This window comes from Salmo salar, chromosome ssa18 (assembly GCF_905237065.1).
Source record: "Salmo salar chromosome ssa18, Ssal_v3.1, whole genome shotgun sequence".
NCBI classification, from domain to species: Eukaryota; Metazoa; Chordata; class Actinopteri; order Salmoniformes; family Salmonidae; genus Salmo; species Salmo salar.
In genome coordinates, this window is record NC_059459.1 from 34,628,266 (window position 1) to 34,656,185 (window position 27,920).

At 42.5% G+C, this 27,920-nt stretch overlaps 1 protein-coding gene across 1 annotated transcript in view; it reads left to right on the top strand.

The window, feature by feature from the left end:
- LOC106591367 (ABC transporter G family member 23) overlaps positions 1-27,920 on the top strand; it is a 125,878-nt gene continuing 97,958 nt past the window's right edge. The window contains exons 1-10 of the mRNA XM_045701782.1: positions 1-532; positions 6,311-6,462; positions 7,387-7,546; positions 10,129-10,283; positions 14,830-14,937; positions 15,677-15,770; positions 19,255-19,329; positions 22,073-22,253; positions 23,747-23,843; positions 24,016-24,184. Coding sequence (XP_045557738.1) covers positions 6,326-6,462; positions 7,387-7,546; positions 10,129-10,283; positions 14,830-14,937; positions 15,677-15,770; positions 19,255-19,329; positions 22,073-22,253; positions 23,747-23,843; positions 24,016-24,184 — 1,176 coding nt within the window. The 5' untranslated portion in view covers positions 1-532; positions 6,311-6,325. The remainder of the gene's footprint in view (positions 533-6,310; positions 6,463-7,386; positions 7,547-10,128; positions 10,284-14,829; positions 14,938-15,676; positions 15,771-19,254; positions 19,330-22,072; positions 22,254-23,746; positions 23,844-24,015; positions 24,185-27,920) is intronic.

The window sequence follows — 27,920 nt, forward strand, 5'->3', positions numbered from 1 at the left end:
AATTATGTGGGTTATAATTAATGGACCTTTTTTGTAGGGGTTGCTACATTTTTTGTTAGGGCAAATCAAATAAGACATTTGAAACTAGAAAATCCAAACTTTAGAAGCCTTTTAGTACCTTGAATACACTATAAGTTTCAATTTCCTGCTGTGCAGGAAAATACTCTGTAACAAAAGAGTGATCAATTTAAGATCTTACAACTGTAGCTACTTCTGTTATGTAATTTAGTAGTAGGTTAACAGGTGTATTCATTCCGGAGCAAGACGCCTGCATGCATTCAGTCTGAATAATGCCACTTCTCCCTTCTCAAGAGCCAACCTGTTCTACCACTTGGAAATAGGCTAAGGCCCAACTACACCCTGATGACATGGAATTGTCAGCTGATCTTCACACAATGTTTAGTTCTGTTGGTTCATGTTTTCGCACAGTAGGCTAGGCACACTCACACTCATTGCTACAGTGCTATAGGCTATGTTGTTGCTCTCCATCTTCTAGACTTCAGCTCCTTCTTGTGTAAGGGAACCTTTTCAGGTGAGTCCCTGTTGTAATTTAGGACCAGTGTTTTCCTAGTTGGCTAAATTACAGCTGGTGTTTCTGTATTTGCTTTTCTGTGGTTCTTTCAAAGATTAGCTAACGGTATGTTACCGTATCGGAGCATATCTGAAATGATAACAATGAATCGATTTGTCACTTGTCAGACTCCTCAAGTGTAGCCCGGCTCCTCCAACTGTTTTCCATCGTGGTCCAAAGGGCTGCACCTGAAATCGGTTGTGTTTCCTCACTGTCAAAATGTACAAAAACATATTCCTCTATCCATTACTGTTGGAGTTTTCTCTGCTCCCTGACTGTTTCGATAACTGTTAGCAAGCTGGATTATAAATGTAGGTCTATTCTCATTTCTACACAGTTTAGATTTTGGTGTTAGACATTTTAAATCAAATCAAATTGTATCTGTTACATGCGCCGAATACAACAGGTGTAGACTTTACTGTGAAATGCTTACTTACAAGCCCTTTAACCAACAATGCAGAGTTAAAAAGTAAGAACATTTGCACATTTTCTTCGGAGCTTGAGTTTTTTTTCATGTATTTTTTTATTTAACTATTATTAAACTTGGCAAGTCAGTTAAGAACAAATTCTTACTTACAATGAATAACAATAACAAGGCTATATACAGGGAGTACTGGTACCGAGTCAATGTGCAGGGGTACGAGGCAGGTAATATATATATATATATATATATATATATATATATATATATATTTTTTTTTTTTTTTTCTTTTTTTTTTCTTCTCAAACCACCAGCGGGCCGGATTGAATTGTCTCAAGGGCCGGATCTGGCCCGCTGGCCGCATGTTTCACACCTCTGAACTGGATGCTTTACTAAATATTGTAACATCTGTTTGTTGTATGACTCCAATTATTATTATTATCCTATTTGACTATTACTTATTTTATGGAGCTTCTTTAACCGGAGATGGAGTCTGTTAATCTGTTAATATCAAGTATTTCAGAGAGTGTTTGTTGTCTGCAATTTCATTAATAAAAACGTTGAACTTGAATTTATTCTTCACACAAAAAGAAGAGAACCCATGTCCGAAATGATTTTGCAGTGAATTAATGCTGTCTGTCTGTGTAGAAAGGCTATAGTCCTATAATGTCTCACGAAACTATATCCTTTATATTACAATGTTATTACAGTACAACAATGTCCAGGCCATTACTACAACAACAGTTCCTTTCTGTACATATGCTGCCATGTGTCATAGCTTGGGTACCAGTTGGTTTAACTAACATTCTACACTTTGCACTCATTGTTTCATTGTGAAACATTCTTTGGCACCTAACACAGAGTGAAAGGAGTGGAATGTTATCTAAACAGACTGGTACCCAGACTACATGTGACATTGTGTCAAAGAAGGTGATCTTGATCAATAGAGTCAGATTACGGAGTGGTTTCCCTATAATCTCATCACGGTGGAATGAAAGATGCTGGATTAAGTGAGGGAGAACGTGTAAGCCAACACAGAGAAAGGGAGACTGAAACAAGGGAAGCCAGGGAAAGGAGGCAGGGATGAAAGATTATTTGACCCAGGGTGCGTCCCAAATGGCTCCCTATATATACCACTATAGCCTCTATGGGCCTTAGTGAAAAGGAATGCACTACGTAGGGAATAGGGTGCCATTTGGGGGCGACACCTAGTTAGGGTTGCTCTACGACCTTGATTCGATGCAGGCTGCACACAGCACCACCAGACCTGGGTTTACATTCTATTTGAAATCTTTCAAATACTTTAAGTGTTTATTCTAGCCTGCCTAGAGTGCCAGATGGGCAGGTTGGCATTTATTGTCATGAATCTTGCCCTGGAGGCAGCTCTGAAGAATGGTCACTAGCTGTCACAGCCACAAAGTCATAAAATTGGATTTTAAACCTTAAACCCACTGTTATCCCTAATGCCTAACCCTAACCTTAAATTAAGAACAAAAAGCTTTTTTTAAATGGATTTTTATGACATAGACAATTTTGACTTGGCAGCTAGACTATCTAGTGGAAATCGCTCAGCTCTTCTACAAGGGCAACAATTTGTGACAATAAACGTCAACCTGCGCCAGAATCTCAAGGCTGGTGTAGAGGTTAACAGTGGCTGCTATATATACACCATCCCAGCATGGGTAACAGTGGCTGCTATATATACACCATCCCAGCATGGGTAACAGTGGCTGCTATATATACACCATCCCAGCATGGGTAACAGTGGCTGCTATATATACACCATCCCAGCATGGGTAACAGTGGCTGCTATATATATATATACCACCCCAGCATGGGTAACAGTGGCTGCTATATATACACCACCCCAGCATGGGTAACAGTGGCTGCTATATATATATATACCACCCCAGCATGGGTAACAGTGGCTGCTATATATACACCATCCCAGCATGGGTAACAGTGGCTGCTATATATATACCACCCCAGCATGGGTAACAGTGGCTGCTATATATACACCATCCCAGCATGGGTAACAGTGGCTGCTATATATACACCACCCCAGCATGGGTAACAGTGGCTGCTATATATACACCATCCCAGCATGGGTAACAGTGGCTGCTATATATATACCACCCCAGCATGGGTAACAGTGGCTGCTATATATATACCACCCCAGCATGGGTAACAGTGGCTGCTATATATACACCACCCCAGCATGGGTAACAGTGGCTGCTATATATATATACCACCCCAGCATGGGTAACAGTGGCTGCTATATATACACCATCCCAGCATGGGTAACAGTGGCTGCTATATATACCACCCCAGCATGGGTAACAGTGGCTGCTATATATACACCATCCCAGCATGGGTAACAGTGGCTGCTATATATACACTATCCCAGCATGGGTAACAGTGGCTGCTATATATATATACCACCCCAGCATGGGTAACAGTGGCTGCTATATATACCACCCCAGCATGGGTAACAGTGGCTGCTATATATACACCATCCCAGCATGGGTAACAGTGGCTGCTATATATACACCATCCCAGCATGGGTAACAGTGGCTGCTACATATACACCACCCCAGCATGGGTAACAGTGGCTGCTATATATACACCATCCCAGCATGGGTAACAGTGGCTGCTATATATATACCACCCCAGCATGGGTAACAGTGGCTGCTATATATACACCATCCCAGCATGGGTAACAGTGGCTGCTATATATATATACCACCCCAGCATGGGTAACAGTGGCTGCTATATATACACCACCCCAGCATGGGTAACAGTGGCTGCTATATATATATATACCACCCCAGCATGGGTAACAGTGGCTGCTATATATACACCATCCCAGCATGGGTAACAGTGGCTGCTAGATATACACCATCCCAGCATGGGTAACAGTGGCTGCTATATATACACCATCCCAGCATGGGTAACAGTGGCTGCTATATATACACCATCCCAGCATGGATAACAGTGGCTGCTATATATACACCACCCCAGCATGGGTAACAGTGGCTGCTATATATACACCACCCCAGCATGGGTAACAGTGGCTGCTATATATACCACCCCAGCATGGGTAACAGTGGCTGCTATATATACCACCCCAGCATGGGTAACAGTGGCTGCTATATATACACCATCCCAGCATGGGTAACAGTGGCTGCTATATATACCACCCCAGCATGGGTAACAGTGGCTGCTATATATACCACCCCAGCATGGGTAACAGTGGCTGCTATATATACACCATCACAGCATGGGTAACAGTGGCTGCTATATATACCACCCCAGCATGGGTAACAGTGGCTGCTATATATACACCACCCCAGTATGGGTAACAGTGGCTGCTATATATATATACCACCCCAGCATGGGTAACAGTGGCTGCTATATATACACCATCCCAGCATGGGTAACAGTGGCTGCTATATATACACAACCCCAGCATGGGTAACAGTGGCTGCTATATATATATATATACCACCCAAGCATGGGTAACAGTGGCTGCTATATATACACCATCCCAGCATGGGTAACAGTGGCTGCTATATATACACAACCCCAGCATGGGTAACAGTGGCTGCAATATATATATATATACCACCCAAGCATGGGTAACAGTGGCTGCTATATATACACCATCCCAGCATGGGTAACAGTGGCTGCTATATATATACCACCCCAGCATGGGTAACAGTGGCTGCTATATATACACCACCCCAGCATGGGTAACAGTGGCTGCTATATATACCACCCCAGCATGGGTAACAGTGGCTGCTATATATACCACCCCAGCATGGGTAACAGTGGCTGCTATATATACACCACCCCAGCATGGGTAACAGTGGCTGCTATATATACCACCCCAGCATGGGTAACAGTGGCTGCTATATATACCACCCCAGCATGGGTAACAGTGGCTGCTATATATACACCATCCCAGCATGGGTAACAGTGGCTGCTATATATACCACCCCAGCATGGGTAACAGTGGCTGCTATATATACACCACCCCAGCATGGGTAACAGTGGCTGCTATATATACACCACCCCAGCATGGGTAACAGTGGCTGCTATATATACACCACCCCAGCATGGGTAACAGTGGCTGCTATATATATATATACCACCCCAGCATGGGTAACAGTGGCTGCTATATATATACCACCCCAGCATGGGTAACAGTGGCTGCTATATATACACCATCCCAGCATGGGTAACGGTGGCTGCTATATATACACCACCCCAGCATGGGTAACAGTGGCTGCTATATATACACCACCCCAGCATGGGTAACAGTGGCTGTTATATATACACCATCCCAGCATGGGTAACAGTGGCTGCTATATATACACCATCCCAGCATGGGTAACAGTGGCTGCTATATATACACCATCCCAGCATGGGTAACAGTGGCTGCTATATATACACACCATCCCAGCATGGGTAACAGTGGCTGCTATATATACACCACCCCAGCATGGGTAACAGTGGCTGCTATATATACACCACCCCAGCATGGGTAACAGTGGCTGCTATATATACACCACCCCAGCATGGGTAACAGTGGCTGCTATATATACACCACCCCAGCATGGGTAACAGTGGCTGCTATATATACACCACCCCAGCATGGGTAACAGTGGCTGCTATATATACACCACCCCAGCATGGGTAACAGTGGCTGCTATATATACACCACCCCAGCATGGGTAACAGTGGCTGCTATATATACACCACCCCAGCATGGGTAACAGTGGCTGCTATATATACACCATCCCAGCATGGGTAACAGTGGCTGCTATATATACACCATCCCAGCATGGGTAACAGTGGCTGCTATATATACACCATCCCAGCATGGGTAACAGTGGCTGCTATATATATATACCACCCCAGCATGGGTAACAGTGGCTGCTATATATACACCACCCCAGCATGGGTAACAGTGGCTGCTATATATACACCATCCCAGCATGGGTAACAGTGGCTGCTATATATACACCACCCCAGCATGGGTAACAGTGGCTGCTATATATACACCATCCCAGCATGGGTAACAGTGGCTGCTATATATACACCACCCCAGCATGGGTAACAGTGGCTGCTATATATACACCATCCCAGCATGGTACCAATCTGGACCCCACTGCTATTCTCCATCTTTATCCCCCTGTTGTTCACTACTGTCTTAATAAAGTGACAATTTTGGGGGGAAATATATATATATTATTATTGTTATTCTAATATTATTCTAATAATTTTTTTACATTTGTTTGTTTTTCTTCTTCCAGTTGACAGAAGGAAGGATGAAGACAGACCAGGAAGCTCCTCCCCCCTCCCCCGGATTGGAGGATTTGGCGATCCGGTGTCGGGAAGTGTGTCGGTCGTACGGGAAACTCAAAGTCCTGAGTAATCTCAATTTGACCGTGCCACAGGGACACATGTGAGTAATCCACACTGACATTACAGCAAAATCACACTTCATGTCCAAATAATATATAAGTTAAGTTAATTGAGTGGCACCATTAAGTTTTAGATACTGTATGATGATTTGGACATGAAGCGTGAAAAATGCTAATATACTGTAGGTACCTTTGACTTGCATTGGATTTGTGCCACATGTGAAACAATGGCCAAGTAAACAAAACCAAAGCATGGATTGCTATCATACCTTGTCCATAGACTGCTTACAGGGTAAGGAACAGGGCCTGATTACTGAACGGGTACGCAGGGCACATGCACCAGGGCCCCCGTTCTTTTTTTGCGGGGGTTGTGGGCCCTCTGGAGGTCACAAAATGTGTTGAAATGCAGGAAGTTAGCTATTTTCCAGGACCCCAAATGCAGTAGTCTGGCCTTGGTAAGGAACCCAATATGTCATTTTTTTATTTGGGTCAACTATCCCTTTAAAGCCTAATGATAATCTATACCTTTAACAAGTAAGTAAACAACATAATTGCATTCTTGCGTTGCGCACTTGTGTATGGTAAAAATTAGGCTTCACTTGGATTTTCACATGAATCCTGCATTGATGTGATTGGAAGTTGTATGCGAGTTACGATTAAGAGTCAGACCATACTGAGTAATAAAGGTAGCAATGCTATCATACTATCATACTATAGTACAGGGGTACTCAACCCTGACCCTACGAGGTCTGGAGTCTGCTGGTTTTCTGTTATACCTGATCATTAATTACACCCACCTGGTGTCCCAGGTCGAAATCAGTCCCTGACTAGAGGGGACAATGACAAAATGCAGTGGAACTGGCTTGGAGGTTCAGAGTTGAGTTTGAGGGGTGCAGTAGATATCTATGATTTAGCTCTCATGTCCATTTTTTTAACCCAAAATTCTGTTCTCTCTTACCTTGCAGCTACGGCCTGCTGGGTCCGAGTGGATGTGGGAAGACCACGCTGTTGAAATGCATTCTGGGAACCCTGAAGATCTCCCGAGGGCACATCAGCGTGTTGGGGAAGCCGCCAGCATTTCCTGGACACCAGGTCCCTGGGAGGATGGTGGGGTACATGCCACAGGTAAACTGTTATCTTATAGGTACACTACATACCACAGGTAAACTGTTATCTTATAGGTACACTACATACCACAGGTAAACTGTTATCTTATAGGTACACAACATACCACAGGTAAACTGTTATCTTATAGGTACACAACATACCACAGGTAAACTGTTATCTTATAGGTACACTACATACCACAGGTAAACTGTTATCTTATAGGTACACTACATACCACAGGTAAACTGTTATCTTATAGGTACACAACATACCACAGGTAAACTGTTATCTTATAGGTACACTACATACCACAGGTAAACTGTTACCTTATAGGTACACAACATACCACAGGTAAACTGTTATCTTATAGGTACACAACATACCACAGGTAAACTGTTACCTTATAGGTACACAACATACCACAGGTAAACTGTTATCTTATAGGTACACTACATACCACAGGTAAACTGTTACCTTATAGGTACACTACATACCACAGGTAAACTGTTATCTTATAGGTACACTACATACCACAGGTAAACTGTTATCTTATAGCGACACTACATGCCACAGGTAAACTGTTATCTTATAGGTACACAACATACCACAGGTAAACTGTTATCTTATAGGTACACTACATACCACAGGTAAACTGTTACCTTATGGCTACACTACATACCACAGGTAAACTGTTACCTTATGGCTACACTACATACCACAGGTAAACTGTTACCTTATAGCTACACTACATACCACAGGTAAACAGTAGATCATACTCCACAGTATGTCCGTATTCACAAAGCGTCTTACTCGTGTTTAAGGGAGATGTATGTACAGATGAGCTTACCTCCTTACCTCCTCAGCAGCTGCAGGAAACACACAGCTGCAGGCAGACTCAGCCTGTCGACAGGTGTGGCACAGATACAGTAGAAGAAGGAGACAGGTGTCTCAATGGATGTATAAATCTGAAGCATTCGTTTAGAACTTCTTTGGTGGTGAGAGGAAGTCCAGTGGCGGGAAGTGGGAGATAGAGATAGATGAAATTTGGCAGACATTCTGCCAATTTATCATTGATGAAACATTCGATCTCAATACAGTTTTCTGTTCTCAAAACTACAAGCTGTTACGAACAGAGGACTGAGTTTTATAGGTTTGACCTTTTCTAAAAGTTTTTTTAAATGTTGTTTAGGAGTGCAAGGGCAAATTGAGATATGCGGAACACCATAGTAACTAGATTAGATGTGTATTTTCACCCGCTAGCCAATCAGTAACTTAGGAATAGAGTCATAGCCGGAGGGTGTCATCCTCCATGGTCCTTGGTTAAGGTAGGGTTAAGGTTAGGGTTCGGGTTAGGTAAGGGTTAAGGTTAGGGTTCGGGTTAGGGTAAGGGTTGGGGTTAAGGTTAGGGTTAGGGTAGGGGTTAAGGTTAGGGTAAGGGTAGGGGTTAATGTTAAAGGGACATTTAAAAAAAATTCAACTTGGGCCTTCTGAGTGGCGTAGCGGTCTAAGGCGTCACTACAGACCCAGGTTCAATCCTAGGCTGTGCTGCAGCCGGCCGTGACCGGGAGACCCATGAGGCGGCGCACAATTGGCCCAGCATCGTCCGTGTTAGGGGAGGGTTTAGCCGGCTGGGATGTCCTTGTCCCATCACGATCTAGCGACTCCTTGTGTCGGGCCGGGCGCAGTGCACGCTGACTTCGGTCGCCAGCTGGATGGTGTTTCCTCCAACACATTGGTGCGGCTGGCTTCCGGGTTAAGCGAGCAGTGTGTCAAAAAGCAGTGCGGCTTGGCGGGGTCGTGTTTCGGAGGAAGCATGACTCTCGACCTTCGCCTCTCCCGAGTCCATACGGGAGTTGCAGCAATGGGACAAGACTGTAACTACCAAATGGATATCACGAAATTGGGGAGAAAAAGTACACCAATTTAATACTTTAAAAAAAATGTCCACTTCATGTTCATCATCTCCAGCACCACCACAACATCAACATATGTTAAAATTGAGTATTTCTATGTTTTGTAGTAAAAAAAATAGAGGAAGATAAGTGTTTTCAATGACATCATCGGTGTGCATCATGTGATTTTAGCCAATTATGAGCAGGCATTGCCTAGTAATTGTCTACTAATTGTCTACTTATCTTCCTCTATCTTTTTTACTACAAATCGTAGAAACGCACCATTTTCACAAATGTTGATGTTGGGGTGGTGCTGGTGGTGATGATAAATATGAATTTGAGACATTTAAGGGAAGGTTAGGGGGTAGGGGTTGGGGTTAAGGTTAAGGTTAGGGTTATGGTTTAGGGTGGGGATGTCCCAAGGATCCCGGATAGCACTGACCCTTCCCCCATGGTACAGAAGAGGTATCTCGTGTTACTGGCCTGCTGTACTAGACTCCTAACTTTGGCTGGGCATCTCCTTTTCACTTAAATGAAACCTGGGCATAAGCAGCACAGCTCCGCGAGAGGTTCACGCTGCTCAGCGTAAAATTACGTTCTGGTTCTATTTCCAAGATTTCAACTAACAGCTCACAGCTGAACACTTGATTAACACAACACACCAAAACACAGCACATACCATGACATAACATTGTGTTTCCCCTTTAGGACCTGGCGTTGTACAATGAGTTTTCTATCAGTGACACCCTAACGTTCTTCGGACGAATCCACGGCCTGTCAGCTACGGACACCCAGGCACGCATGGACTTCCTGGTGGACTTCCTGGACCTACCTCACAACAGCAGCCTGGTTGGAAAACTCAGGTAATTAGGGTTACAAAATCCCAGTATCTTTCCCAAAGTTCTCAGGATTTCCGAAAACCTTTCCTTCAGCTTTCGGAGCATTGTTAACTCAATGCCATTTTATTTATGAGCTGGAATAAATAATACTCCATGCTAGCTCCCTTAAAAATAAACAATGCTACGTATACAACAGGGTGGTTAAATAAGTGCCTTTCACGTCCCCTTGATATTTATATTTTAAGTACAAGTTGTACACCAATATTAAAAGCCTGTGATATCAAACTAAGTGTGTTTTAATATAGACCACATTCATTTTTAATATGAATAAAGGCATACTAATGTGATCTTCAACCGATCGCTGCCTGCACCCGCCCGCCCGTCCAGCATCACTACTCTGGACGGTTCTGACTTAGAATATGTGGACAACTACAAATACCTGGGTGTCTGGTTAGACTGTAAACTCTCCTTCCAGACTCACATCTCCAATCCAAAGTTAAATCTAGAATTGGCTTCCTATTTCGCAACAAAGCATCTTTCACTCATGCTGCCAAACATACCCTCGTAAAACTGACCATCCTACCGATCCTCAAGTTCGGCGATGTCATTTACAAAATAGCCTCCAATGCCCTACTCAATAAACTGGATGCAGTCTATGACAGTGCCATCCGTTTTGTCACCAAAGCCCCATATACTACCCACCACCGAGACCTGTATGCTCTCGTTGGCTGGCCCTCGCTTCATACTCGTCGCCAAACCCACTGGCTCCAGGTCATCTACAAGCCTTTTCTAGGTAAAGCCCCGCCTTATCTCAGCTCACTGGTCACCATAGCAGCACCCACCTGTAGCACGCGCTCCAGCAGGTATATCTCTCTGGTCATCCCCAAAGTTAATTCCTCCTTTGGCCGCCTCTCCTTACAGTTGTCTGCTGCCAATGATTGGAATGAACTACAAAAATCTCTAAAACTGGAAACACTTATCTCCCTCACTAGCTTTAAGCACCAGCTGTCAGAGCAGCTCACAGATTACTGCATCTGTACATAGCCCATCTATAATTTAGCCCAAACAACTACCTCTTCCCCTACTGTATTTATTTATTTATTTATTTTGCTCCTTTGCACCCCATTATTTCTATTTCTACTTTGCACTTTCTTCCACTGCAAATCTACCATTCCAGTGTTTTACTTGCTATATTGTATTTACTTCGCCACCATGGCCTTTATTGCTTTTACCTCCCTTATCTCACCTCATTTGCTCACTTTGTACATAGACTTATTTTTCTACTATATTATTGACTGTATGTTTGTTTTACTCCATGTGTAACTCTGTGTTGTTGTATGTGTCAAACTGCTTGCTTTATCTTGGCCAGGTCGCAATTGTAAATGAGAACTTGTTCTCAACTTGCCTATCTGGTTAACCCTAGGAAGATGTTAACACACCTAACCCCAACATTTCTCCAAGTTTCGCCATCATTGTAAAGTCCTAGTTATGTTGTTGCTTTGACAGTCATTTCTGAAGATGATTATTTATTTAATGTGTTTAGTGATCCCTCATTTTAAGGTCAACCTTGTTACGTGAACTGACCTCTTTTAACATGGGGAAACTATTTCTCTTTAAATATTTTTTTTCTAAATAATCATTGAACATCTAATAGTCAAATCACAGAGTAAAAACAGGTGAGCTGTTTCTACTCTTTTTATCCATGTTCTGGTGTTTTGTGGTGGGAAACGGCATGGCAGCCAGACTTTGGGGTGACCATCGCTAATTGTGAATGGGAAACTATTCCCATTAATGCCCCAAAGAATTATGATATTCCATTTAAAATGATAAATAAATTACAAACTACGCCTGTCCCAAATATAAGCAGCACTAGGTACTTATGCACATGTCTGCTTATGCACATGTCTGCTGATACTGTCCTGTAGTTAATGATTTCGGGAAAGAGGTGGAAAGGGACATTTCAAACATTTTGGGCTCTCCAGTTGGTCTATAGTGGGTTTTAATCTCCTCCCCCTGTGCCTAGACTATGGCTGAGTCCCAAATGGGACGATATCCCCAGTATAGTGCACTACTTTTGACTAGTAGTGCACTATCTAGGAAATAGGGTGCTGTTTGGGACTCAATATCTCTCATTTTGATCTGGGGGAAAAGTAGTCTACAACCAAGAGAGATAGAAAGAGAAGGAAACTGTTTCCCCCTGAGGAGGTTTATGTTTGTGTGTCACAGGCTTCTGTCATATAAAAATGCTGTGGAGTCAGCCCGCCCTGTCTGAAACTAAGTAGGTGTTATGCAACAGACATTTGTCAAGACGTCAATGCCAAAAAGAAGGCTCCCTCACTTCCATCAAAACAACTCCTCAATGATTGCTTATTACTTTTAGATGTAAAAGTAATAGTACACAGCAAACTGGCCAGTGTTACCTGGCGTTGATTATTCAGTGTAACACTTCTAGTGTTGATTCAGGAGTTAAATTAACACTCAGTGGTGTTAAATAACCCCAGTGTTGGTGTTAATAACCAGAGTTGCTGAAATGGTTGTTCCAGTGATTTACTTTAGGTAGTGTGATATTTTAGTCTTCCTAACTCTGGCAGTCATTCACAATGCAGGTTGCAGGTGAATAAAAATTCCAAATTTTGCATATCCCCTGCTCTGGCTGGATTTCAATAGGAATGACAAATCACTTTGCAAGCCAGCATAATGTGACTTGCAGAACTTGATGTGGCCTGTAAACTATGAGTTGTAGGCCACTGTATAACAAATATGTATTGTATTGTCTTAAAGGGATACTTCAGGATTTTGGCAATGAGGCCCTTTACGTTATCATGTCTCTGTGTCCAGTATGAAGGAAGTTAGAGGTAGTTTCGCGAGCCACTAGCATTAGCACAATGACTGGAATTCTATGGGAATCTACTAGCATTGCCAAAATCCCGAAGTATCCCTTTAAATAATATGTATTTAATGACAGCATATTCACTTAGGACAGGGATGGGCAACTGACAGCCCATGTGGATTAACAGTTTTTCACTTCAATCAATCAATCAATCAAATGTATTTATAAAGCCCTTCTTACATCAGCTGATATCACAAAGTGCTGTACAGAAACCCAGCCTAAAACCCCAAACATCAAGCAATGCAGGTGTAGAAGCACGGTGGCTAGGAAAAACTCCCTAGAAAGGCCAGAACCTTGGAAGAAACCTAGAGAGGAACCAGGCTATGAGGTGTGGCCAGTCCTCTTCTGGCTGTGCCAAGTGGAGATTATAACAGAACATGGCCAAGATGTTCAAATGTTCATAGATGATCAGCAGGGTCAATTAATAATAATCACAGTGGTTGTAGAGGGTGCAACAGGTCAGCACCTCAGGAGTAAATGTCAGTTGACTTTTCATAGCCGATCATTCAGAGTATCTCTACTGCTCCTTCTGTCTCTAGACAGTTGAAAACAGCAGGTCTGGGACAGGTAGCACGTCCGGTGAACAGGTCAGGGTTCCACTTGTTATGTCAGGCACTGATAGTCACTCAATTAGCCCATGTTAGCTAACTATTTTAGATCGGTAAGTTAGTCTAGCAGCCAGCTATCTAAACTTATAGTAATCAATGGCAAAATGTGTAGAATTGCAGGAAATGAGCTCATGATAAGTTCAGAAATTGCCCATCCCTGGCATAGGATCTCACTTGGTGAAGGCCACAGGACTAAAAATGAATTAATTCAACAACCATGCCCTTTGTCACTAACAAATACAGTCATGGGTGGTAACTCTACAATTTAGTTGAAAGGCAACCTGGGAAAAATTCAAATAAGTCTTAACACTAAGTAGTGTGTTAATTTAACACTGAAGTGTGGAAGAGTGGACCCGTATAGACACTGAAACAGTGTTAATTTGCTGTGTAGCTATCGTCATGACATCAGCTCATGGGAATCTGAAAAAAGATGGAAGATTACTCTTGGATAATAACTCTTAGATCTGGTATAGTAACTCTTAGATCTGGTATAGTAACTCTTAGATCTGGTATAATACCTCTTAGATCTGGTATAGTAACTCTTAGATCTGGTATAATACCTCTTAGATCTGGTATAGTAACTCTTAGATCTGGTATAGTAACTCTTAGATCTGGTATAATACCTCTTAGATCTGGTATAGTAACTCTTAGATCTGGTATAATACCTCTTAGATCTGATATAGTAACTCTTAGATCTGGTATAGTAACTCTTAGATCTGATATAATACCTCTTAGATCTGGTATAGTAACTCTTAGATCTGGTATAGTAACTCTTAGATCTGGAATAGTAACTCTTAGACCTGGTATGTAACCATATTATTAAATCATTATTATATAATTAACACACCATATCATTAACACAATTCAGCTGCAGAAGGTCATACATTATATTAATGTATTTGATGTGATTTAAAATGTTGCATCTTATACAACTGTCAAACATAGAGCAGAACCAACAGCTCTCAGTCCTGTGTGTGTGTGTGTGTGTGTGTGTGTGTGTGTGTGTGTGTGTGTGTGTGTGTGTGTGTGTGTGTGTGTGTGTGTGTGTGTGTGTGTGTGTGTGTGTTTACAGCGGAGGGCAGAAACGGAGGGTGTCTCTGGGAGCAGCCTTACTTCAAAATCCCCAGTTATTGATTCTGGATGAACCCACAGTCGGGGTGGACCCTGTGCTGAGAGCCAAGTATGTACTGGACAACCACACACACATCCAACCAAAACCAAACTGTGAAAACCAAACTATTGTACCCAACCTCATGCCTTCAAAGAACCAGTCTCACACCTTTGAGTGCTGATCTAGGATCAGATCCCCCTCTCTTATTTATTATGATTTAAAAGGCTTAACAGATCCTAGACCAGCACTCTGAGATGCTTCATGGATTAAGAAAACCCGACCAGGTCAGTGTTTCCCAGGTAACCCAGGCAGGTCATCAGGCTAAGACTGCATCCCAGATGGCCCACTATTCCCTATGTGGTGAACTACTTTAGACCGGGGCACATAGGGGGCCTTTTGGGACACAGATTAAGACATCTTTATGGTTGTAATCAAATCATATCTGCACGAAGTTAGTTTATTCGTTGTGTGACGCTGAAAGGTGGTTCTCTGAACTGCACTCATGTGATGAGTGACCTTGCCTGAGACCTCAAGACCTGCGTTAGCTCCCCAAGCTAATGCCTAGGCTTTAGCTCAACGGGACACGTAGTCTTGTGGTGCGCAGATGATCACATTTGCACACTCTCTCTCTGTATCTCTACTGCTCGAGGTACAGTACAACATTGTCCCAAACAGCACCCCATGTCCTGTGTAGTGCAATACTTTTGACCAGAGCCCTGGTTATAAAAGTGCACTTTATAGAGAATAGGGTGCCATTTGGAACAACAGGATGTGCCCTTAAACTGAGTTGTGTCATGTGTCCCTGTAGGATCTGGCAGCATCTAGTAGAGATTGTGAAAACTGGAAAAGTATCAGTCGTCATCACCACTCACTACATCGAGGAGGCCAGGCAAGCCAATGTGGTAAGATACAGTCTATATACATGGACAACTACCTACTGATATTCAACTACCTACTGATAAACAACTCCCTACTCTATATACGTACATGCCATATGTTTTCATAGCTGCTTAGAGGTTCATTTGAGCAAACATTGGTTGTCTCTATACTGTCTCTATGCACTATAACAGTCTCTATACTGTCTCTATATTCTATAACAGACTCTATACTGTCTCTATACTCTATAACAGTCTCTATACTCTATAACAGTCTTTATACCTTCTCTATACTCTATAACAGTCTCTATGCTGTCTCTATACTCTGTAACAGTCTCTATACTGTCTCTATACTCTATAACAGTCTCTATACTGTCTCTATACTCTATACCAGTCTCTATGCTGTCTCTATACTCTATAACAGTCTCTATACTCTATAACAGTCTCTATGCTGTCTCTATACTCTATAACATACTCTATACTGTCTGTATACTCTATAACAGTCTCTATGCTCTATAATAGTCTCTATGCTGTCTCTATACTCTATAACAGTCTCTATACTCTATAACAGTCTCTATACTCTATAACAGTCTCTATACTGTCTCTATACTCTATAACAGTCTCTATACTGTCTCTATACTCTATAATAGTCTCTATGCTGTCTCTATACTCTATAACAATCTCTGTGCTCTATAATAGTCTCTATGCTGTCTCTATACTCTATAACAGTCTCTATACTCTATAACAGTCTCTATACTGTCTCTATACTCTATAATAGTCTATATGCTGTCTCTATACTCTATAACAGTCTCTATACTCTATAACAGTCTCTATACTGTCTCTATACTCTATAATAGTCTCTATGCTGTCTCTATACTCTATAACAGTCTCTGTACTGTCTCTATACTCTATAACAGTCTCTATACTGTCTCTATACTCTATAACAGTCTCTATACTCAATAACAAGCTCTATACTGTCTCTATACTCTATAACAATCTCTGTACAGTCTCTATACTCTATAACTGTCTCTATACTGTCTCTATACTCTATAACAGTCTCTATACTCTATAACAGTCTTTATACTGTCTCTATACTCTATAACAGTCTCTATACGGTCTCTATACTCTATAACCATCTCTACTCTATAACAGTCTTTATACTGTCTCTATACTCTATAACAGTCTCTATACTGTCTCTATACTCTAACATACTCTATACTGTCTGTATACTCTATAACAGTCTCTATACTGTCTCTATACTCTAACAGTTTCTGTACTGTCTCTATACTCTATAACAGTCTCTATACTCGATAACAAGCTCTGTACTGTCTCTATACTCTATAACTGTGTCTATACTCTATAACTGTCTCTATACTCTATAACTGTCTCTATACTCTATAACAGTTTCTATACGGTCTCTATACTCTATAACAGTCTTTATACTGTTTCTATACTCTATAACAGTCTTTATACTGTCTCTATACTCTATAACAGTCTCTATACTGTCTCTATACTCTGTAACAGTCTCTATACTGGATTTGGAACCAAGTGTTTAATGTGAGGTGACAGTATGAATGTCACCTTTATTTGAGGGTATTTTAATACGTATCTGTTTTACCGTTGAGAAATGAAAGCACTTTATGTATCTAGTCCCCCCATTTAAAGATGTCATAAGTATTTGAACAAATTCCCTAATAGTGTATTAAAGTAGTCAAACGTTTAGTATTGGTCCCATATTCCTTGCACACATTGACTACATCCAGCTTGTGTCTCTAAATGTAATTTTTTTATTTAACCTTTATTTAACGAGGCAAGTCAGTTAAGAACAAATTCTTATTTACGACGGCCTACCGGGGATCAGTGGGTTAACTGCCTTGTTCAGGGGCAGAACGACAGATTTTTACCTTGTCAGCTCAAGGATTCGATCCAGCAACTGGGGCTACCTGTCGCCCCAAACTACAAACTTGTTGGATGCATTTGTGGTTTGATTTGGTTTTATTTCGGATTATGTTTTGACCAATAGGAAAGGTGACATGATGACTGGCCATGAGCCAAGCCTTCATGTTTATACCATGAGCCAGAGATGTCACCTGTCACAATAAACCTGTCCTCACCTGTCAAAATAAACCTGTCCTAACCTGTCACAATAAACCTGTCCACACCTGTCACAATACACCTGTCCCCACCTGTCACAATAACCCTGTCCTCACCTGTCATACTAAACCTGTCCTCACCTGTCACAATAAACCTGTCCTCACCTGTCACAATAAACCTGTCCATACATGTCACAATAAACCTGTCCTCACCTGTCATAATAAACCTGTCCTCACCTGTCATAATAAACCTGTCCATACCTGTCACAATAAACCTGTCCATACCTGTCACAATAAACCTGTCCTCACCTGTCACAATAAACCTGTCCATACCTGTCACAATAAACCTGTCCTCAACTGTCACAATAAACCTGTCCTCTCCTGTCATACTAAACCTGTCCTCACCTGTCAAAATAAACCTGTCCTAACCTGTCACAATAAACCTGTCCTCACCTGTCACAATACACATGTCCCCACCTGTCACAATAACCCTGTCCTCACCTGTCATACTAAACCTGTCCTCACCTGTCACAATAAACCTGTCCTCACCTGTCACAATAAACCTGTCCATACATGTCACAATAAACCTGTCCTCACCTGTCATAATAAACCTGTCCTCACCTGTCATAATAAACCTGTCCATACCTGTCACAATAAACCTGTCCATACCTGTCACAATAAACCTGTCCTCACCTGTCACAATAAACCTGTCCATACCTGTCACAATAAACCTGTCCTCAACTGTCACAATAAACCTGTCCTCTCCTGTCATACTAAACCTGTCCTCACCTGTCACAATAACCCTGTCCTCACCTGTCACAATAAACCTGTCCATACCTGTCACAATATACCTGTCCACACCTGTCACAATAAACCTGTCCTCTCCTGTCATACTAAACCTGTCCTCACCTGTCACAATAAAGCTGTCCTCACCTGTCACAATAAACCTGTCCATACCTGTCACAATAAACCTGTCCACACCTGTCACAATAAACCTGTCCTCTCCTGTCATACTAAACCTGTCCTCACCTGTCACAATAAAGCTGTCCTCACCTGTCACAATAAACCTGTCCCACCTGTCACAATAAACCTGTCCTCACCTGTCACAATAAACCTGTCCTCACATGTCACAATAAACCTGTCCTCTCCTGTCATAATAAACCTGTCCTCACCTGTCATACTAAACCTGTCCTCACCTGTCACAATAAACCTGTTCTCACCTGTCACAATAAACCTGTCCCACCTGTCACAATAAACCTGTTCTCACCTGTCATACTAAAACAAGTCCTACCCGTACAAATATTTGATGACTAAGGCTCTTTCTTAATACATCTTTCCTTGATTCCTCGCATCCTCTCTCCTCGCCTCGTTCCTCAAAACTCCATTTGGAATGACCCTGCTGTTTTCTATCTCTCCAGGTGGGTCTGATGAGGAATGGCCAACTGTTGGCCGAGGGGGAACCAGAAACCTTGATGAAACAGAACAGTGCTGCAGTGAGTAGCTAATAACAGTGTATACAATTTACTTATATTTTGTAGATTTCACACTTTATTCAGACAGTTGGAAACAGAGGGGGGGAGACAGGGGGACAGGCAAGCGGGAGTACAGTAGAAGCGGGGATTGAACGGCGGTATATATTAGAGTATATTTAATGGGACTGATGCCAGGAGTGTTACCACTAGACAACCAGCCATGCAGGCAGTAGCCCTACATTGACCCTATTGCTTCCTACCATCCACCCACCAAGTCACTACAGACTCTGGAGAAAGCTTTCCTTCAGCTGTGTGAGACGTCTGACTGTTGATGTCTGACTGCCTTCCCAGTAGGCAAAATTATATTGAAAAGACGTCTAAAAAAACATGTTTTCCAGATGTTCATTTTAGGTTCTGAATGAAAGATGAAAAAACATACAGTACCAGTCAGAAGTTTGGACACACCTACTCATTCAAGGCTTTTTCTTTATTTTTGAAGACATCACAACTATGAAATAACACATATGGAATCATGTAATAAGCAAAAAAGTGTTAAACAAATCTAAATATATTTTATTTGAGATTCTTCAAAGTAGACCTCATGAAGCTGGTTGGGAGAATGCCAAGAGTGTGCAAAGCTGTCATCAAGGCAAAGGGTGGCTACTTTGAAGAACACTTTTTTGGTTACTACATGATTCCATATGTGTTATTTCATAGTTTTGATGTCTTCAATATTATTCTACAATATAAAAAATAGTACTAAAATAAAGAAAAACGCTTGAATGAGTAGGTGTGTCCAAACTTTAGACTGGTACGGTATTTTCCGGACGTTTAAAATACGTATTTTCCGGATGTTGAAAAGTCCTATTTTCTGGAGGTGGAATTCGGGTTAATTTTTGGTTCTAAATGAAAGTTGAAAATATGTATTTCCGGATGTTGAAAATACGTATTATCCAGACGTTGAAAATATGTATTTTCTGGACAGTTCTGAATGAGTTGAAGAGATGTAATTTTGGTCATTGATTTAAACTGCACATATTGTACATTCTCAATTAAGTTTGCATTATATCAGAATAATACTTTTTTTTATCAATTTAATATAAGAAAGAGGAGCCAAGTGAAGATTGCAACATATCATATATCTTATTGCTCCAATCTGTCAGTCACTTATGTAAGCTTTTTCAAAAGCTTTAAAACTGGCAGCAATGACCTTCAAAGTGGTCCAACAAATGGAATAAACCAACAAACCACTTCAACTACAAGAACATTCTCAGTAACGGTTACAGAAATGTTTTTTCCTTGCTATGACTTTGAGATGTTGTTGTTTATCAACCTTAGTTGAATGCACTGACTGGAAGTTACTCTGGACAAGAGTGTCTGCTGAATGACCAAAATGTAAAGGTTCATGTAAATTATTCTAATGCGCTCCGCCCCCAAGGAAGTACACATTGGGTCAGTCCGGACCAGAACAAACCTGAACAAATCATAGACATCTAGGCTATGTTTCACAAGTTTGAACAGCACAGTACGGCACAGTTCAGTAGAGCACAGTACAGTACGGCACAGTTCAGTAGAGCACAGTACATTATGATACGGAGGACAGTACAGTTTAATTCAGTACAGAAGAGTACAATACAATACAGTTTAATTCAGTAGAGTAGAATACAGTACAATACAGTTTAATTCAGTACAGTAGAGTACAGTACAATACAGTTGAATTCAGTAGAGTAGAGTACAATACAATACAGTTTAATTCAGTAGAGCACAGTACATTATGGTATGGAGGACAGTAGAGTTTAATTCAGTACAGAAGAGTACAATACAATACAGTTTAATTCAGTACAGTACAATACAGTACAATACAGTTGAATTCAGTAGAGTAGAGTACAATACAATACAGTTTAATTCAGTAGAGTAGAGTACAATACAGTACAGTTTAATTCAGTCGAGTACAATACAGTACAGTTTAATTCAGTAGAGTACACTAGAGTACAGTAGAGTGCAGTACAGTACAGTTTAATTCAGTAGAGTACATGAGGGTAAAATACAGTACATTATAATGTATTATACTCTACTGTACTCTACTGTACTAAACTACTTTTCTTTCATGTACTGTACTCTGCTGTGCTCTACTGTACTGTACTGTAATGTAGTGTACTCTGCTGTGCTCTACTGTACTGTAATGTACTCTGCTGTGCTCTACTGTAGTGTAATCTAGTGTACTCTACTGTACTGTCATGTACTCTGCTGTGCTCTACTGTACTGTAATCTAGTGTACTCTACTGTACTGTAATGTACTCTGCTGTGCTCTACTGTACTGTAATCTAATGTACTCTACTGTACTGTAATGTACTCTGCTGTGCTCTACTGTACTGTAATCTAGTGTACTCTACTGTACTGTAATGTACTCTGCTGTGCTCTACTGTACTGTAATGTAGTGTACTCTGCTGTGCTCTACTGTACTGTAATGTACTCTGCTGTGCTCTACTGTACTGTGCTGTGCTATCCAAACTTGTGAAAAATAGATGGCTATGATTGGCTCAGATTTGGTCCGGTCTGAACCTGACCAAAAATGAACGTCCGTGGACGTTGAAATCAAGGCCAGTCTGGACAGTACAAAAAAAGAAGTCCAAAAAACGTCTGCGTCAGTCCATGCTTAGTTGGTTCTGTGTTGACCACTGATCATATAAACCCTTGACTGTGGTATCTGTATGTTCAATTGACTGTTGTCTATCTCCTCTACTGCCTCATCCACCCACTGCAGACCCTGGAGAAAGCCTTCCTGCAGCTGTGTGAGACCTCAGACCAGGTGGGCTCCAAACACAGCACCTACCCTCAGGGCGGGGTACTAGAGAGCGGCCAATCACCCGAGAGCGGCCGGGAAGAGAGTCAACCAATCCTGGGAGTTGGGCCGGGACCAGTTGAAGAGCTGCCCAAGTACTCAGGTAAATGTAGGGTTGTATGGACACTATACTGTATATACTCAGGTAAATGTAGGGTTGTATGGACACTATACTGTATATACTCAGGTAAATGTAGGGTTGTATGGACACTATACTGTATATACTCAGGTAAATGTAGGGTTGTATGGACACTATACTGTATATACTCAGGTAAATGTAGGGTTGTATGGACACTATACTGTATATACTCAGGTAAATGTAGGGTTGTATGGACACTATACTGTATATACTCAGGTAAATGTAGGGTTGTATGGACACTATACTGTATATACTCAGGTAAATGTAGGGTTGTATGGACACTATACTGTATATACTCAGGTAAATGTAGGGTTGTATGGACACTATACTGTATATACTCAGGTAAATGTAGGGTTGTATGGACACTATACTGTATATACTCAGGTAAATGTAGGGTTGTATGGACACTACACTGTATATACTCAGGTAAATGTAGGGTTGTATGGACACTACACTGTATACACTCAGGTAAATGTAGTGTTGTATGGACACTACACTGTATACACTCAGGTAAATGTAGGGTTGTATGGACAATACACTATATATACTCAGGTAAATGTAGGGTTGTATGGACACTATACTGTATATACTCAGGTAAACGTAGGGTTGTATGGACACTATACTGTATATACTCAGGTAAATGTAGGGTTGTATGGACACTACACTGTATATACTCAGGTAAATGTAGGGTTGTATGGACACTACACTGTATATACTCAGGTAAATGTAGGGTTGTATGGACACTACACTGTGTACACTCAGGTAAATGTAGGGTTGTACGGACAATACACTATATATACTCAGGTAAATGTAGGGTTGTATGGACACTACACTGTATATACTCAGGTAAATGTAGGGTTGCAAAATTCCGGAAACTTTCTTGAAATTCCTAGGTTTTCCAGAAATTCCAGATGGAGGATTTCAAGATTCCTGGTAGGAGGATTCCCTCCTAGCTTATTCTCTTCTGATTACTGAAATCATGATGACATTGGATAACTTAACTTCTCTCTGGAACCCGATACCAATACTACAGTGTTTCAGCTATTGTCTTGAATTTCCTCAGATATTTGATACTGTGTGTGTTGGGTTTTACTATCTTTGTCGGGACCAGAAGTCCTCACAAGGATAGTAAAACAAGAAAAATTCAGACAAGTGGGGACATTTTGCCGGTCCCCACAGGGAAAAAAGGCTATTTAGGCTTAAGTGTTAGGTTTAGGGTTACAACTAGGGTTAGAACTAGGGTTAGCAGTTAGGGTTAGGAGTTAGGGTTAGGTTAGGGGTTAAGGTAAGGGTTAGGTTAAGTGTTAGGGTTAGGAAAAATTGGATTTTTAATCAATTGTTTGGTCCCCACAAGGATAGTAAAACAAACGTGTGTGTGTGTGTGTGTGTGTGTGTGTGTGTGTGTGTGTGTGTGTGTGTGTGTGTGTGTGTGTGTGTGTGTGTGTGTGTGTGTGTAGCGGACTGGAAGGTACGAGTCAAGCATGTGATGCCAAAGTGGAGGAACATCGCAGCTCTGATTATCAAGACCACGGTGCGGATGAAGAGAATGCCTGGGTGAGGATGACGATGAATTAAAGGAGTAGAATGAGCTGGAGGAAGGCAGACAGGATAATGATGAAGATGATGATCCCGAAACCTTCCAACCACAATTTCTGGAATACCTGTGAATTCTGGGAAAGTTGACAGAATTCTGCAACCCCAGTCTGATTGCATTGTATCTGTCCAGGTCCCTGTTTTTTCAGTTCCTGCTGCCAGTCATGCAGATCTCTCTGATGTGTCTGTGTATCGGAGGAGACCCCAAGGGAATACAGGTGGCTGTGGTCAACAATGAGACCTCCTCCAGCTCCTTCAGCCAATCCCTGCTCTCCTTCCTGGACAACTCCAGCGTGCAACAGGTACTGGATCAATCGGTTGTTGGTTAGTCAGAGAGACTTTGCTCCGGGGTGAAGTTTCTCCAAGGTAAAAATCTAGGATCAGCTTCCCCTCCCCCAATACTAATTAAAACCTAGAAACAACAGTCTATGTTGTGTGTTTAGTTATTACAGTACGGTGAAACAGCACAGTGTCTTCTATCTACCACACTGTCCTGCTGGTCAGAAGTAGTCCACTAGATGGAGGAATAGGGTGTAACACTGTCCTGCTGGTCAGAAGTAGTCCACTAGATGGAGGAATAGGGTGTAACTGTCCTGCTGGTCAGAAGTAGTCCACTAGATGGAGGAATAGGGTGTAACACTGTCCTGCTGGTCAGAAGTAGTCCACTAGATGGAGGAATAGGGTGTAACACTGTCCTGCTGGTCAGAAGTAGTCCACTAGATGGAGGAATAGGGTGTAACACTGTCCTGCTGGTCAGAAGTAGTCCACTAGATGGAGGAATAGGGTGTAACACTGTCCTCCTGGTCAGAAGTAGTCCACTAGATGGAGGAATAGGGTGTAACGCTGTCCTCCTGGTCAGAAGTAGTCCACTAGATGGAGGAATAGGGTGTAACACTGTCCTCCTGGTCAGAAGTAGTCCACTAGATGGAGGAATAGGGTGTAACACTGTCCTCCTGGTCAGAAGTAGTCCACTAGATGGAGGAATAGGGTGTAACACTGTCCTGCTGGTCAGAAGTAGTCCACTAGATGGAGGAATAGGGTGTAACACTGTCCTCCTGGTCAGAAGTAGTCCACTAGATGGAGGAATAGGGTGTAACACTGTTCTCCTGGTCAGAAGTAGTCTTGTAGATGGAGGAATAGGGTGTAACACTGTCCTCCTGGTCAGAAGTAGACCACTAGATGGAGGAATAGGGTGTAACACTATCCTGCTGGTCAGAAGTAGTCCACTAGATGGAGGAATAGGGTGTAACACTGTCCTGCTGGTCAGAAGTAGTCCACTGGATGGAGGAATAGGGTGTAACTGTCCTCCTGGTCAGAAGTAGTCCACTAGATAGAGGAATAGGGTGTAACACTGTTCTCCTGGTCAGAAGTAGTCCACTAGATGGAGGAATAGGGTGTAACACTGTCCTCCTGGTCAGAAGTAGTCCACTAGATGGAGGAATAGGGTGTAACTGTCCTCCTGGTCAGAAGTAGTCCACTAGATGGAGGAATAGGGTGTAACACTGTCCTCCTGGTCAGAAGTAGTCCACTAGATGGAGGAATAGGGTGTAACACTGTCCTCCTGGTCAGAAGTAGTCCACTGGATGGAGGAATAGGGTGTAACACTGTCCTCCTGGTCAGAAGTAGTCCGCTAGATGGAGGAATAGGGTGTAACACTGTCCTGCTGGTCAGAAGTAGTCCACCAGATGGAGGAATAGGGTGTAACACTGTTCTCCTGGTCAGAAGTAGTCCACTAGATGGAGGAAAAGGGTGTAACACTGTCCTCCTGGTCAGAAGTAGTCCACTAGATGGAGGAATAGGGTGTAACACTGTCCTCCTGGTCAGAAGTAGTCCACTAGATGGAGGAATAGGGTGTAACACTGTTCTCCTGGTCAGAAGTATTCCACTAGATGGAGGAATAGGGTGTAACACTGTTCTCCTGGTCAGAAGTAGTCCACTAGATGGAGGAATAGGGTGTAACACTGTCCTGCTGGTCAGAAGTAGTCCACTAGATGGAGGAATAGGGTGTAACACTGTTCTCCTGGTCAGAAGTAGTCCACTAGATGGAGGAATAGGGTGTAACTGTCCTCCTGGTCAGAAGTAGTCCACTAGATGGAGGAATAGGGTGTAACACTGTCCTCCTGGTCAGAAGTAGTCCACTAGATGGAGGAATAGAGTGTAACACTGTCCTCCTGGTCAGAAGTAGTCCACTAGATGGAGGAATAGGGTGTAACACTGTCCTGCTGGTCACAAGTAGTCCACTAGATGGAGGAATAGGGTGTAACACTGTTCTCCTGGTCAGAAGTAGTCCACTAGATGGAGGAATAGGGTGTAACTGTCCTCCTGGTCAGAAGTAGTCCACTAGATGGAGGAATAGGGTGTAACACTGTTCTCCTGGTAAGAAGTAGTCCACTAGATGGAGGAATAGGGTGTAACACTGTCCTGCTGGTCAGAAGTAGTCCACTAGATGGAGGAATAGGGTGTAACACTGTCCTCCTGGTCAGAAGTAGTCCACTAGATGGAGGAATAGGGTGTAACACTGTTCTCCTGGTCAGAAGTAGTCCACTAGATGGAGGAATAAGGTGTAACTGTCCTCCTGGTCAGAAGTAGTCCACTAGATGGAGGAATAGGGTGTAACACTGTCCTGCTGGTCAGAAGTAGTCCACTAGATGGAGGAATAGGGTGTAACACTGTTCTCCTGGTCAGATGTAGTCCACTAGATGGAGGAATAGGGTGTAACTGTCCTCCTGGTCAGAAGTAGTCCACTAGATGGAGGAATAGGGTGTAACACTGTCCTGCTGGTCAGAAGTAGTCCACTAGATGGAGGAATAGGGTGTAACACTGTCCTCCTGGTCAGAAGTAGTCCACTAGATGGAGGAATAGGGTGTAACTGTCCTCCTGGTAAGAAGTAGTTCACTAGATGGAGGAATAGGGTGTAACTGTCCTCCTGGTCTGAAGTAGTCCACTAGATGAAGGAATAGGGTGTAACACTGTCCTGCTTGTCAGAAGTAGTCCACTAGATGGAGGAATAGGGTGTAACTGTCCTCCTGGTCAGAAGTAGTCCACTAGATGGAGGAAAAGGGTGTCACTGTCCTCCTGGTCAGAAGTAGTCCACTAGATGGAGGAATAGGGTGTAACACTGTTCTCCTGGTCAGAAGTAGTCCACTAGATGGAGGAATAGGGTGTAACACTGTTCTCCTAGTCAGAAGTAGTCCACTAGATGGAGGAATAGGGTGTAACACTGTCCTCCTGGTCAGAAGTAGTCCACTAGATGGAGGAATAGGGTGTAACACTGTCCTCCTGGTCAGAAGTAGTCCACTAGATGGAGGAATAAGGTGTAACACTGTCCTGCTGGTCAGAAGTAGTCCACTAGATGGAGGAATAGGGTGTAACACTGTCCTCCTGGTCAGAAGTAGTCCACTAGATGGAGGAATAGGGTGTAACACTATCCTGCTGGTCAGAAGTAGTCCACTAGATGGAGGAATAGGGTGTAACGCTGTCCTGCTGGTCAGAAGTAGTCCACTAGATGGAGGAATAGGTTGTAACTGTCCTCCTGGTCAGAAGTAGTCCACTAGATGGAGGAATAGGGTGTAACACTGTCCTCCTGGTCAGAAGTAGTCCACTAGATGGAGAAATAGGGTGTAACACTGTTCTCCTGGTCAGAAGTATTCCACTAGATGGAGGAATAGGGTGTAACACTGTTCTCCTGGTCAGAAGTAGTCCACTAGATGGAGGAATAGGGTGTAACACTGTCCTGCAGGTCAGAAGTAGTCCACTAGATGGAGGAATAGGGTGTAACACTGTTCTCCTGGTCAGAAGTAGTCCACTAGATGGAGGAATAGGGTGTAACTGTCCTCCTGGTCAGAAGTAGTCCACTAGATGGAAGAAGAGGGTGTAACACTGTCCTCCTGGTAAGAAGTTGTCCACTAGATGGAGGAATAGGGTGTAACACTGTCCTCCTGGTCAGAAGTAGTCCACTAGATGGAGGAATAGGGTGTAACACTGTCCTGCTGGTCAGAAGTAGTCCACTAGATGGAGGAATAGGGTGTAACACTGTTC